Genomic DNA, 14,716 nt, shown 5'->3' on the forward strand with positions numbered 1-14,716 from the left:
TACATTAAAATGTTTATTGTTTAAAAACATGATTTTATTCTGATCATAATTTTTCCATAAACATTTCTTGAATTACCTACAAATTAACAAAAAATCAGTAGGCAAATACAAGCCTTGGAATAAGTCATGTGGTTCTGATTATGCATTAAGGCCAAACAAAACGAGAGTTCTCCCAAGGAAATACATAACAATGTGTCTAAAACATTCTCTCATACCTTGTATTTATCTTCAAAGATCTAAGTATGACGCAGAACCGAGATGACGACGTGATTAGAAAAAGAAAAGGAAAGAGAGGAGAGATCTGAAGAGAAGTATAAATAACTTGTACTTTTAACTCTTCCAACTATTCGCACTCCAAACAGCCCTTGTTTGGAAGAAGACTGGATATTTCAACAACTTACTTTCAACAATTTGATTTCTGAAGTGGATTCTCTTAAGTGCGGGTAACTGCTTTAAAAACATAGTATTTCATTGCGTGTGTGCAACTTAAAAAAATATTACTTTAGAAATCTAAAAAAGTATTTACTAAGCAGTATTTTCTCCAGCAATCACATTCAACCCAACTGCTGATTTTTAAATAAAATTAAAAAAAATCACACAACAAACATTTTAGAGACAGGAATGAAAATAACTTCAAATGCATGAAAATCTAATAAGGATTAGCATTGACTGTAGCAAAACTGAGATATATGAATGATGCAATGAAAAAAATCTAAGTATTAAAAAATACAAGAGTTGAAATTCTGCAGCAAGTTTGTGTGCAATATTCTGGACCTTTATTCCTATCATTTTTGAACAAGCAAAAAAAGAAATACATAGGTATACACATATGTATGTATGTATACTCATGTGTATACATGTGTGCGTGTGTGGAAGAAAAATAGACTTAAAAAATATTCAAATAAATCCTAGCAAGTCAGTAATGTATTTGATGATGCACAGATTACTGTGCATTTACTCTGTAGCTTATTTATACGTTGTAGTAAAAAATATACATGACCTAATGTAAACGTACAATTATACTTGTACAAGTGCAAGAGTTCTTACTTTCTATATGAAAGCAGTAGTCAGAGAATCAAGGCACTGATACAATCTATTATGCAACGTTACTAAAAACAATACACTTCACAAGACAGATTGGTTTGCTGTCCTTTAAAAGGTTTCCTGTATGAAAGATCAACAGAGAAAGTTAAAATGTGTGTGACAACAGTACTTTTGACAGTAACTTCTAGTCAAAAGCATAAATATGAAAGTAAAACACAAAATCTTTTGTGCTATAAGGGCATAAGAAAAGCTAAATATTTAGCTCCAAACATCCTGCAAATACCGTTTTGTTTCTCGAAGCATGGCCAGCATTTTCATTGCTTCCAATTTGTCAACTTCCATCTCCATGCTTAAAATGTCTACTACAGCATCACTTACACCATCAGCCATGTGCTTCTTATCCCTGGAAATAAAAAAAAGAGTAAAATGCATAATACTGTATTTTTCCTTTTATCAACAGCTTCAGAGGCAGGATAATATTGGAAAAGATATTAAACACAAACAAAAAAAATGTATATGGTATGGCAAGACATTCGCTAAGTCTTCACATAGATGAGCATTGACAAGAACAAAGGATTCTCTCAAACAAATGTTAAAAGATTTTCAGTGCATGGTAATACACATCAAAAATCTTGCACCGCCAGTTAGGCTGTCACAGAATAATTATTTTCTTTTAGGGAGAACTGGACCTGCTGAAGTATGATATTATATCCCCATATGGTTTCAACATACACAGAAACCTCACTTATTAATAATGCTATTTTTAATACAAATAATAGACATTTATTTCAGCAGGAGACAATACTGACATAAAGTTCAATGTTCAAACAGTTGACCATATACCAATAAACCTCCTAAAAAAATCCTGAAACCTTCAGGTAAGTTAGCCTCTACAAATAAGGCTTCCCACTGTAAAATATATTACTATTGGGGTACTTCATAAAGGCAACAGAATTTTGGAGTCCGTAATGAAAAATCTTAATTTCTACATTCAGGTAGCATCCTGGCCCATCCAAGCCTAGAATGCAGCAGAGGTTTCTGCTATGTCACAGCTGTCCAATGTATCATCTCATGCATTCAAGTATCCCATTTTTTTCAAACACAATATATTAATTTGAATCCTACTACAGCTTATTTGAATACTAAATGAAAAGTAACATGTGACTGAAACAAGCAGAAGAACTGCATAGCTACAAACTATTTCATAACTGTATTATATAAATGGACATAATGGACTAAATTCTGGCATTCCAGAAAGGCTGTTTCAGCATCACATTGATCCTGTCTTTCACACAGCTCAAAGTCTTTCTAAAGCCTCAAACTGTTCTCTTTCTGACACAGTCCATCTCCACTCTACTCACCCACATACATAGAAGTAACCGCTATCTTTCAGCAGGACTCTGGCAACTTCCTTAGCATAAAGCCTAAGGACATCTTGCACATACTTAGGCGGGGCTCCTTCTGCAGTTGAAGAGTCTCTTGAGAAACAAACCTTAAGATGAGTTAATGTCCCACTTTCAAGAAAACATCTGAGCTCATCTCTGAAAGGCAATAAAAAGTGTTAGTAATGGCCCTGAGATAAGCATCCCCCCATGAATACACATTTAACACAGGAAACATTAAATAGTGAACTTGCTTGAACAAATAGTCTCTATCATGATGCCGACAACCAAAGAACAGCCATGTGTCTCCAAAATGCCAGTCTGCATGTTCTTCCCTCAGCTTTTGCCTAAACAGCCAAAAGAAACAAAATACAATTAAAAAAAAAAAAAGTGTGTTGACTGTATGTAAACCCGATGTTGTTTTATCAAGAGCAGAAACTAAAATTCCTGTAACCTTATTCTCACTTACAGTAGTGCTTTTCTGCCTGTCCAGAGGCCTATTAATGTGAAATGGCTTAAGGTAAGTAACAGTGAAACCTTTCTTCTCTGATTTTCTTGAGTACTCACTTTTGGCCCAACTCAAAATCAATTAAATTCAAAGGTTTTGGTGTTTTTTTTTTTTTTTGTTTTTTTTTTTTGGTCAGTTTCATACGGGAATAGTAAAGACTGGCACTTCTGAACATCTCACAAAACACTTCTGACTGCTGAATAAGGAGATTGCTACCCCTTAACCCTCATTAGAAGCACTGTAAAAATACCCAGGGAAAGCTCAGCACAAACCATTTTTAGCATGCTTTTCATTTTGCTGTAGAAACCTCCAAGAGTCCATGAATAACAATCTATTTACCACTATACCATCAGAAAAGTTACTGTATTTTCTTGAAATAATGCTGAAGATATTACTTTACAGGGGTTTTAGCTGCAGCTTTCTAGTTATACTTTGAGAGATGTTTTATTTAGCATTGATTAAATGCTTATGAAATGCTATGGATTCTTTAAAATACAAAACAAAATAAATCTCAGAGATAAAAATACCTGGGGGATAAAATTAAGTTAATACTTAGTAGTATAAAGGACTGTACATAATGATTTGGTTAAAGCAGATACATGGAGTCAGCAGTATCATGTCAAAATACCACCTTTCTCTCAGAGCAGGTTAAAAATAATTATTACAGGATGCAAGAAATTCCATTATCTTGCTAGCATGAATAAGTCACACAGAAATGATGTGTTGGTTGCCTATAAAGCTTACATTACCACCCAAATATTCAATTCTTCCTGTTTCTTCTGAATGTACCTGTAACTCTTTGAACAAGCTTCTTGTTGCCTTACAAAATTACACTGCTGTAGTTGGGGGGATGAAAGCAAAGAATGCTGTCAGAAGATGAGCAAAAACCAGAGCAGTGTCCCTTGTCGTAACATCCACTAAATGCTTATTTTTGTTTGTTATGTTTGGTTTTGTTACCTTTTTTGCCTTGTACAGAGTTCCTTACGCATCACAAAGAGAAAAAAGGACAAAGTTGTAAACAACAGCTCATAAAAACATTTGTGATTTGCCCTTTCTGGTTTAACAAAGAAGAGGGGAGGAAAAAAAAAAGCCCCACAACATTTTTTTCCAAAAGAAAAAAAAAAAAGATTAAAAATAGATTAATTTTTCTACTCAGAAACCTGAGGCTGTATTGTTTTCAACATAGAAAGGTTGTTTTTCATTTAAAAATTTGGTACATACCTATGTTGCAGGAAACCAATAAATGGCGCAATTCCTGTTCCTGGACCAACCATCACAAAAGGGACAGAAGGGTCTGAAGGTAAGTGGAAAGTATTGTTTGGACGAGCAAAAATAGATATCTAAAATGAAATCAGACAAAATACAATTGAAGAGTATTCTTAAGAAGTGAAAATATCATGACATCTTTAGAACCTTCAGAATGTTTATGTGGTATGTGTGTACAGACACCCTTCCAAATCCTGAACTTCAGAGGTTACTTTTAATCCCAAACAGACGTGGAAAACAATTTCACTTGAGCTTCTGAAAAGCATGCCCTATTTACAGATCTATCAATCAATCTGGATAAAAACGGGGCAAAGCCAAACAAACATGGGCTTCTGAATATGAAAGCAGACTGCATCATAAGTTTGGTGAATTTCTAGGATTCATGGGAAGTGTGATGATGGTACACGAAAGGAAGCTAGGCTAGTTTACTGCTAACTGTTACAGGCAACTCTTTTTTTTTCTTTTTTTCTTTTTTTTCTTTTTTAAACAAAAAAAAACCCACTGTGGACATTAAAGCAGAGGTGTGGATTTGTTTATAGTGAATTGAAGTCTACCGATACCAAGCTTGCTTTCTTAATTTTCACAAAAATTTCACAGGAACTCCAAAAGGTCAAACAGGTGAGGGGAGTCCAACAACTGCTCAAAGACCTTGGAAAATGGTTTATATCATTCCACTGGTAGACTCTAATTCTGATCACCAGATGTGTGTCAGAAAGGAAGATGTTATAATTTTCACAAGATCCATGCCCTGTTCTCTTACTGTATACAGAATGGAAGATGACCATTCTTAACTCTTTAGAAGACCATTTAGGAATCATCATCAGAAATAGCAGAGCTTCACCCATTAAAATCATAAGCAAGAATCCGATTTATTTTGCATATTAATTAGGAAACAGTTTGAATTCCCTTTCAAGTTTAAGGAGTTAAACACTAGACCAAGGTATTTAAACTTTGTTCTGTAAACCTGAGTGATTTAGCACTACTCCCCTTCTTATCATTAAATCCACTATAATGTTAAAAAAGACTGATTTTTCTGTTTGATGATGATTAAAATAAAATAGTTTAATTCTTGGTGGGGGGATGATGCTTCTATTTCTGTAATACTTACTATTTCAAACCACTCTTGAGTTAACAGACTATCTTTCCTATTAAGAATTCCAAATTTGTCATTCCTTAAAAAGAATAATTCAACTGGTATACACACTTGTTCTGTGAAATAAATTAATCTATTTTTGCACTTATCCATTTTGTATTGCTATTCCATATATTTTTGCAATCTATGTGTATTGCTGAACATTTATCTATTTTGAATTCTGGCTTGCACAGCAGATTCAAATAGTTCTGAATTTTATTCAGACTCAATTTGTAACAATCCTTTTTTTTGTTGGTGGTGTTTTTTTTTTTTTTCAGTCCACCTCTTCCCCATGTTTGAGCTTTAACATTGCAAATCGACTATACTTTAAATAAACAGAGATGTGAATACTGGAATAAGATGCATCATGCACATATTAATCGTTTTTTCCCAAGTTACTTTTTAAAAATTAAAAATAACTTACATGGGTTTTCATTACATTTTGTCAGACCAAGACTTTCTAATATCAGCACAGTTTCCTTGTAACCAAGTTATATGCCTGTTTCCATTTTTCTTAATCAAATATATATTAGAATATCAACAGTTCTTTTGTCAGGTTATATGCAATACTATATAAAATATATTTTGCGATATACAGTATGACATATCTTTGGTTGGAAGGGACCTATGAGTATTAACAAGTCCAACTTGTGACTCTGCAAAGGGCAACCTAAGAGGTAAACCCAATGCCTAAGAGCATTGTCCAACTCTTTCTTGAACCCCAACAGGCTTGGAGCTGTGACCACTTCACTGGGTTGTTTGTTCCAAGGCTTGACCACCTTCTCAGCCAACAGCTTTTTCATGTTAGCTCGTGAACTTTTTTTCCTGAACTCCCCCGATGAAGCTTTAAGCCCTTCCCTCGTGTCCTAACCTACTACAAAATGAACACGCATACTACTCCTGCCAAAACATCTGCAGTACAACGATCTGTAAACATCTGCATTTCAACAATCTGTAACAATGAAACCTGCAGTTGCTTCAAAAAATGCACAAATATAACAGTTACGGGAATTTAGACTTTACATTCATACCTCTTCAGTTGGAGGGCTTCCTCCTTTCGTATACAGGGTGTTTTTATTGGGGTGCAGTAGAGGTGCAACTAACTCAGCAAGCCAGCCTGTACATACTCCTTTCCGTGAGACTGGTCTAGTGGGACAGGCAGGAAACTCCACAATATTAAACACAAAGGACAGTTTTCCTGGCTGATACAAGTTTGAACTGTAAAGAAGCAAATATTAAAAAAAATAATATTAAACTTAATGACCTGAAATAGCTCTGCTATCTTACAGCAGGTCCATTTTCAACTCAAACCACATTACCAAAATCAAGATATGTTGTTACCTATGTAGTATTTATACGCAGTTAGAAATTTTCTTAGGGTTGGACTCAAACACCAATGCCTACAGGATTCAATCAGAATTGCTCTCTGTAAGATTTACACATGTGAGCTTGCTCTTGAGAAATCTACCAACCTCCTACCAGACACTCAAAACAGCATTGTTTGAAATAGTCAAGACCTGTGTTTTGGTGGTGGTGTTTTTTGATTGGTTGTGTTGTTGTTTTGTTGTTGTTGTTGTTTTGGTGGTTTTTGTTTGGTTGGTTTTTGGTGATGGTGGTGTTTTTTGATTGGTTGTGGGGTTGTGTTGTTTGTTTGATTTTGGTAACCAGGACATAATCACTTTTTCCCTCAGATTTTATCTTTCTATTCTCTTTCTTCTTTAGATCTACTGCTTTCACTGGATGGTCTTGCAGAAGATCTGAAGCACTGCTCATGTTACTGTGTTCTTTTTCCCTTACTGTGAAATAAAGTCAGTATTGTCATAGGCTAATTGGGAATGAAAAAAACACCGGGCAGGAACTGCCTCCTAGTGTAATTTCTTAGGAAGCCAGAGGGATTCCTGTGAGGAAGAGGGAGCTAGGCAAAGAAGCATCTGAGATCGTAAGCCTCAAGAAAATAATAATGCAAACATCCAAAGTTAAGGAAGGCTGGCCCTCTGGAGAGATGTGCAGCAACTGTGTTAAAGAAAAACAGCTGGACTCTAATATCCAAAGAAAAACTACACTCCACACACTGTCAAGTCCCGGCAGTGAATAAGGCTCTATAGCCCCGCTGAAGAAGTAGAAAAGCCACATACTTCATGGGCCAAGACTCATCTAGCCCATCAGTGACTACTCTGCTTTGCTCAAAAGTTACATTAAATACATTTCACTGATGACCAGGTACATCAAAAAACAAATTCAATCCTCTAGGAGAGGACTGAATTATATGGTGAAGACAGTAATGAACTTCTTCACTCAAGGTTAGCTACACACTCCTTTCAAAAACTGAAGGCAGAGCTGAAGGCACTCTGACTTCCTCAGCCAAATAAACAGTTTTGGCCCCAGGGAGTTTTATGTGTTTGCCCACTTGTCTTCACAATGTGGGAGTGTCAAGGTTTTGGCCGGGATAGAATTAATTTTCTCCACAGAGGCTCACCCAATGCTGTGTTTTGGATTCTTGATGAAAATAGGGGTGGTAACACACTGATGTTTTAGCTGTTGCAGAGCAGAGCTCACACAGAGCCAAGGCCTTTCCAGCTCCTGGTGCTGCCCTGCCAATGAGGAGGCTGGGGGTGCCCCAGGAGCTGGGAGGGGGACACAACCAGGACAGCTGGCCAAGGGATGTCCGGTATTGCGTGGGGTCATGCTCAGCAAAGTTAGGGCAAAGGAGGAAGAATTTGGAATGACGGCATTTTTCTTCTCAAGAAACTGTTACGCACAATGAGCCCTGCTCTCCTGGAAGGGGCTGAATGATGGGAAGTGGCCTGCCGATGGGAAGTAGCAAACAAATTCCTTGGTTTGCTTTGCCTGCACATGTGGTTTTTGCTTTACCTGGTGAACTATCATTATCTCTCAACCCAGGATTTCTTGTACTTTTACCTTTCCAATTCTCTCTCCCACCCCACCTGGTGAGAGTGAGAAAGTGGCCGTGTGGTGCTGAGCTGCCGGTGCGTTAAAACCACAACAGGGAGAAAAGGGTGAGAAAATGGAGCATCAGGACTTCAGATTTCAAGATGATACAGATGAATTCAAGAGTAAGTGGTAAATCACATATTCTAAGCAAAATGGCCTTACAAAAACAATTTAGAGTTTGCTCTCTAGAAGATCATAGTGTACACACTTAAGAAAAAAGCACACAAATTACAAAAAAGATACAACTTGAACACGTCATTACCTTGAAACTGAATAGAATCTGGCTTGCAATTTAGGAAGATGTTCTGAAAAATTAAAGAAAATAAATTATCATTTATTGATTCATTCCAGTGAAAATCAAAATATCATTTGAGTGTTTACACTACAACGGGTAACAAGCATACTGTAAGTTTACTCTATTAACATTGAGTATTTCTTTCTCATAAATAAGGTATTAGGACCTGAACCCTGTTAGGAATATTTTTAGACTTTGTGGAACATGTCAGAGATACGATAAATAAGCCCATAACAGTTACTTTATGGGGTTATTGGTTATTTAAAAACAACTCTAAAGGTACACAGAAGAGATGCCAGTAGTTAGTGGGGAAGGTGAAGCTTCAAGATTAATTTTCCCTGCCTTTCATCTGAGTGTGGTTTATGGAGCTGAAAAGTTCTGAGAATAGGAATTAGTTTATTGAAAGTTTCTGCTATACAAATGTCCTAGAAGCAGACGTGGCAGTTTAACTTCAAACTCCTATGAACACCTATGTAACTTTTTGAAATCACAGCTAAAAAAAAAAAAAAAAGTTGTAGTTTGTAAGTGTTTTTGCTTTCAGTGTGAAAATTCACGTATTCGTATAGAGTGGAGCAGAGCTTGTATTTACTTATTTTATAAATCCCTACAATTTACTAAGAGGGAGTAATGAAGAACACGATCACAAGGCCATAGAAAGCAATTGTTTTGTTTCATATACTGAAACAATAAGAAATTCTGGTTTTTAATCTGGAAAGTAACTGTCAGTATTTTCAGATGCACTTGAGATGGCTACATTTCAAGGCTCATTCCTTCCATGTTTTATACAAGGAACTTTGCAAGTTTGTTGTGCGTAACATAAACACAAATGTACTGGAAAAAACTTTCTATTTTAACAGATGAAAACACAAGAAAAGAACACGAAGGCAGGGATATCAGGAGTTGTAAGAACATGGCTTTTTGAATTGTAACCAGTTGATGAATTACTTCTTACAGACACTAATTCTGCAAGCACCTTATGCTTATTTTTATGCACAGGAGCAACCCAGAGTCATTTGAAGCACAGGTATGTGACTAAAGTGCAGAATGAAGACCACAGACTACCACTGGAGAACAGAGTTTTGTCCCCAACAATAGTTTTAGTTTGATCGCTGTGGATGCCACAATATTTCTATAGTGGTAACTGAACAGTCACCCCCCATCCTGAGAAACCGAACACTTAGTTTGATGCATTTTCAGAATGAACTAAATACAATTAAGTCTAAATCAGCCACTTACCAATTAACAGGTTAAGTGAAGGCTTGCAGCTTGGAAAAGCATGAAGTAAATCCAGCAAGCAAACATTCGACTCTCTAATAAAACGGTTATAATCAGCGTTTCCTTGTCTGCTGCAAAGCTCCTGAAGCCTCCGTTTTTCTCCTGCATTACTGGTGCACTCTACAAGGGCTCGCAAAAATGCCTGGAGTGAATAAAATAAGAGTGGAGGGTAAAAAACATAGTCCCGTTGGACAAACCTGGGAAAAGCCTGTGTTGCCTGGGGATAGGAAGCAGTCAGCCTGTAGGCTAATGAATAATACAAATTATTTTCCAATGTACACTTTCACCTATCATGACTTTTACAACCCTCCTCCCCATCCCTCAGTGTCTGGGGCAAGCTAGCAGGTCAAAAAAATCCTACTTTGCCTGACTGAGGGAAGAGACAGATAAAAGGCATTTCCAGATAAATCCCAAACTTATGAAAGACTTTATTTATGTATTTGCACTTCAGTAACAGCCCCATAACACAAATTAATCCAAGACAAAACACCATTTGCCAAGTTACAGAAGCTGGGAAGGGAGTAATACAAATTCTTAGAAGCAGTATTACTGTAAATAAAGTACGGTATTTATGAGTCATGTAAATGTCACTGCGGTGTTTTATTCTGTACTTTATACCTATTTAATGGTAGTGCAAGCTTTTCTTAAGGGAAAATTAAGTACAGCTTGCAATATAAAGCAAAAATCAGACACAAGTAGTTCCAGGGTTTGTTTTGTTTTGTTTGTTTTCCAAAAGGCAAGGTGGAAATAGACACAGTGCTTAAAAGGTAAGTGATCCAAAATACCCAGTGCAATCAGAGGACTTACTCTACACAAAAAAATACTGGAAAAGTAATTGGAGTTTGCCCAAACACCAGATTCCAGAAAATAGTTTTGATTATGGAGCTACAGGACACTCTATTTTGAACAGGAAACAATGCAGATAGATTATATGCTTGGGTGATACTCCCCAGACAGCACCCTCTGCCTACTCTTATTATTGAGAAAAAGATTCAAAACCAGTTACATGTAGTACTGAAAAGGTTGTCTGAACTGAATGATTCTCTTCTACAGTATATTGCCTAATAATGACATATGCTGGATCCTACCGTGAAATTCGCTTGAGTGAGAAGTCCTTCCAAAAACTGACTTCCTTCACAGATCCAACCGACACAACTGTAACTTCATGCTTCACACAAATTTATCTTTAAAACGTGTTTTGACAATACCAGAAATACCCATGCATTTCTAGTTGCAAGTTCCTGATTTTTTTCCAGGCACAAAATGCAAGAGAAATAATAAACACACATTTTGAGAAAACGCAACCAAAAATCTTTCTTTGAATTCTGCCAGTTACTGAAATGCTCAGGAAAAGCTTTAAAATATTTTGAAGGCATTACGTGATGCTTGTATAGAGCAACATGTGTCCGGTGACCAAACAGGACAGACACGGGTCCTCTCTGATTAGAAGGAATGATTTCTCTTCAATGCCTACAGCCAGGTTCTGTCAGCCTTCCAGGTTATCTGGAACCAAATATCTAGCACTTTTCTATTTAATTCCAGATTACTTATGAATACAGAATGGTAACGGGGATTTTAGTATCTCATAGTTTGCCCAATAAAGCACTAAGAGCAAAATTTCTTGGAACAAGATATCAGCATGCAAGCTGACAATCCTTATTCACCAAAAACACAGTAACTACACACAAAGCAAGGACAGAACTTCAAGAAGCCACACAGCGTAGAATTACTATGGATTTCCCTTCAAAAGGGAAAAACAAACACACACCTTTTTGGGAATTGCTCTTATTTCCAGACACCAGGTTAGAATGAATCTCAGAGTGCTCCTCTCAGGGATGTGTTGTGGACGAGCTGCTCCTAGTTTAGGGGGTAGGAAAAAAAACAAACACAAAAATACATCTATTAGCATCCAAAAATAGCATCACAGAACTCTTGTTCCTTCAGGAAATACCATATACCTAAGCTTCATTCAATTCTGTATGATTGAGCCCAACTGATTTGTGGCAATTATAAACTAAACAGTAAGATGGTTTTCCAAAGAAAAGACAAAAAGAAGTTATCAAGAAAGCAGGAAACAAGAAGAAAAGTGTAATACATGAGTGTTCAAATATATATATATATATATATATTTTTGGCTAGGCCACTCAAGGCCTTTCTGCCACTTTTCATCTTGGAGAAATGCTGACGAATGCTTACAAGGAAAAGGATCATCTACATTTTTTCCCCCTCCATGAATAAACACTCCTGAAAAATCAGAACATGCTGATGTTTTCTAATGATCTAACCAAAGGAGTATTTGGCTACCTCTTCATGGAGTCAGCCAGGGTCCAGAGGCAGCATTTGGCTACCTCTTCATGGGTCCAGCCAGGCTCAGCCTTGTGACGTGCCATGCTAAAGCAGCTACTCCCCATTCTAAACTAACCCCAAAAGCAATATAAGATCACTTACTTGACAAAACTTATTAACAAGGTCTGCAAGTCCCAAATTGTTTAATTTACAGACCCCACTTGCATGTTGGGATTTCTCTTGATATTGTTTCTTGGCTTCAAGTTCTAGTTACTCATTCTTACTGTACTTTTCTGTTTTCAAGAGTCCTTTAATAAAATTTGGTCTACGAATATATCCATATACCCTTGCTAAATTATGTTTTTGTATCAGCATTACTTGACTGAACTCTTGCTAAAAAGAACAAAATTTACTTTTAGACAGTAAGAGGATTGACAAAATGCACGAAAGAAGCATCCATTTTCATATTTATATGAACTTTTTCTTGAACACGCTGACAGCATTTCAAAATTAAGTACTTAATCCTCTTTCAAGGATGCTCATACGTACAATGAAGGACAACTACGGGAAAGCAGTATTTGCCCAACAGACTATGTGCCAGACTGCTAGATAATTTCTCTGTTCTGTCCCCTCACTTGATCTCACGTACTTCATCAGAGAATTCACAGGCTGAATAAAGAGGTTGTAAAAACAGAATTCAGGGGAGTTCCTGGTAAGTCTTGCAAATGCATCTGATGCACGGTCCCTCTGTCTATACTCCTCACTTCTCCCAGGCTTTTCAGCTATCTTCATTTAGAGGATCCACAGCCATAACACTGACTGCAAATTCCTCAGTAAAGTGAAAACAGTTGAAGGGACAACCATCTCAGAAGGAAAGCGACTCTGGAATATTGCCAGGAATTGTGAAGCTGTGTTACACTGCTTAAGCCTTTGGTAGGGATATGCAAGAGCAAGTAATGATGTTAGAGTTAACTTAATGAGTCTCTGCCCACCAGCACAGCTCCAAAGAAACAAATTTGGGCTTAGTACTAAACTTAGTTCATAATTGTGTCTAATCTATGACTGGAGGCCAGTGGATCAGCAGCAACTTGCTAGATCAAAATAGCTTTGTTTGCTGTTCAAACTCCACCCCCTCTGTTTCTCCCCTTTCTAGGGATGACTGGGGAGCTTGTTCCATGATGACTTTTCCTGAATAAAAACTCTGTATCTGACAGTAATTTGGCTGAACTGCTAGTTTAAGTAGAGTTGAAGCAATTGGAATTAAGTTCCTTAGTGGAGCAACTGCCTTTTTGCCAACAAAGATGACAGATGTGATTCTGGCCTGGTATACAAGACATGTAAAAAGTCAGCATGGCTTGCTTTGGGGTCACCCAGAAGACTCGAGAGCAGAACCAAGAACTTTGATTCTTTGTTCTACAATGCAGTGCTGTGATCTTCCTTTCCATTACTATTTATTAAGATTCATAAACAGCCATGACATTTTACATACAAATACAAGACATGGCAAAAAAAGGTAATAAATTATGTCTTAGTTTCATCTTTTTTCCTGACTTGTGCTGTATTAAGCGCTCAGAGATGCAAGCACCTGGATTATTGACATTTAGGATGAGACCACTCATATTCAATATTTAAAACCATTATTTTACTGGCGTTTCTCGATCTTGCCAAGGAAGGACAGTTAGATCTTGTTATACAAGGGAAATCAGGAAGTGAAGCTATGTTCACTTGGCTACACAGCCTCTGTTCCACACACAAAGTGCTCTGACGCTCATGAACTCAAAATGCCCTGGTCGGACAGCTTTACACCCTTCCTGCAACATCAATGATTGCAAAGAAAGGGAGCTACTGTGGGCAGACAGGAAAGAGCACGTCTTTGTACCTAGTGAAGAAGACTCATTTTGAACATGTCCTCAACTTACAGAGATTCAAGTTTTATGCAGCCAGGTAGCAAGGCTCCAATTTGTTCTGAAAAATTAGCTTTCGGGAGGGACCAAATTTCAAGCCCACCTTCCTATGAAGATCTGATGCTTTTAGCCCTCCCCTGCCTCCTCCAACTGTTTCATTTGAAGCTGTACTTGACTCTTTGAAAGTGTAAATAATGCAAACAGAATACCTGAGGAATCCCTCCACCACACCCGACCTCTTGCTGCTTGCCTGTGGCAAGCTGTCTGGGGGCCCTGGACTAGGTGACCCTGTCTAGAGATTGGGGGTGCACAAGAGCAGCCCTGATCTGAAGGAAGATCTCTGTTAAAAAGCTGGTACTTTCCTGGAACTCTTTTTGTTTTGGAAGGGGCGTCTGCTGCAAAGGAACAAGTGCAAACAGGCTCCCCAAGTGGTAGGATGCAGGGGGAGGGGAACCAGCACCAAGAGGCTGGATAACAGCCAGATCGTCTCTGCAGACACTGGGCTCATCCCCAGCACAGGGACCAGCAGCTTACACTGCACCAAACCCAACTGGCGACCCCCAGAGGTCAGCTACTGGAGCAAGAAACCTAACCCCTGCAACCACCAGAGCTTTCATGCACCCTCTACACTGTAACAAGCCTTACGTGGGGACAGTGGATGGAAATGGTATG

General features: G+C 37.6%; 1 protein-coding gene across 2 annotated transcripts in view; it reads right to left on the reverse strand.

The window, feature by feature from the left end:
• Nucleotides 1-14,716, reverse strand: part of MTRR (5-methyltetrahydrofolate-homocysteine methyltransferase reductase) — a 25,607-nt gene continuing 10,891 nt past the window's right edge. For both annotated transcript variants that reach the window (XM_048076379.2, XM_048076380.2), the window contains exons 9-16: nt 11,623-11,711; nt 9,816-9,996; nt 8,547-8,589; nt 6,364-6,550; nt 4,156-4,274; nt 2,681-2,773; nt 2,406-2,585; nt 1-1,447 (exon numbers count right to left, since the gene is read on the reverse strand). In XM_048076379.2, coding sequence (XP_047932336.2) covers nt 1,303-1,447; nt 2,406-2,585; nt 2,681-2,773; nt 4,156-4,274; nt 6,364-6,550; nt 8,547-8,589; nt 9,816-9,996; nt 11,623-11,711 — 1,037 coding nt within the window. In that variant the 3' untranslated portion in view covers nt 1-1,302. The remainder of the gene's footprint in view (nt 1,448-2,405; nt 2,586-2,680; nt 2,774-4,155; nt 4,275-6,363; nt 6,551-8,546; nt 8,590-9,815; nt 9,997-11,622; nt 11,712-14,716) is intronic.

This window comes from Anser cygnoides, chromosome 2, assembly GCF_040182565.1.
Source record: "Anser cygnoides isolate HZ-2024a breed goose chromosome 2, Taihu_goose_T2T_genome, whole genome shotgun sequence".
NCBI lineage: Eukaryota > Metazoa > Chordata > Aves > Anseriformes > Anatidae > Anser > Anser cygnoides.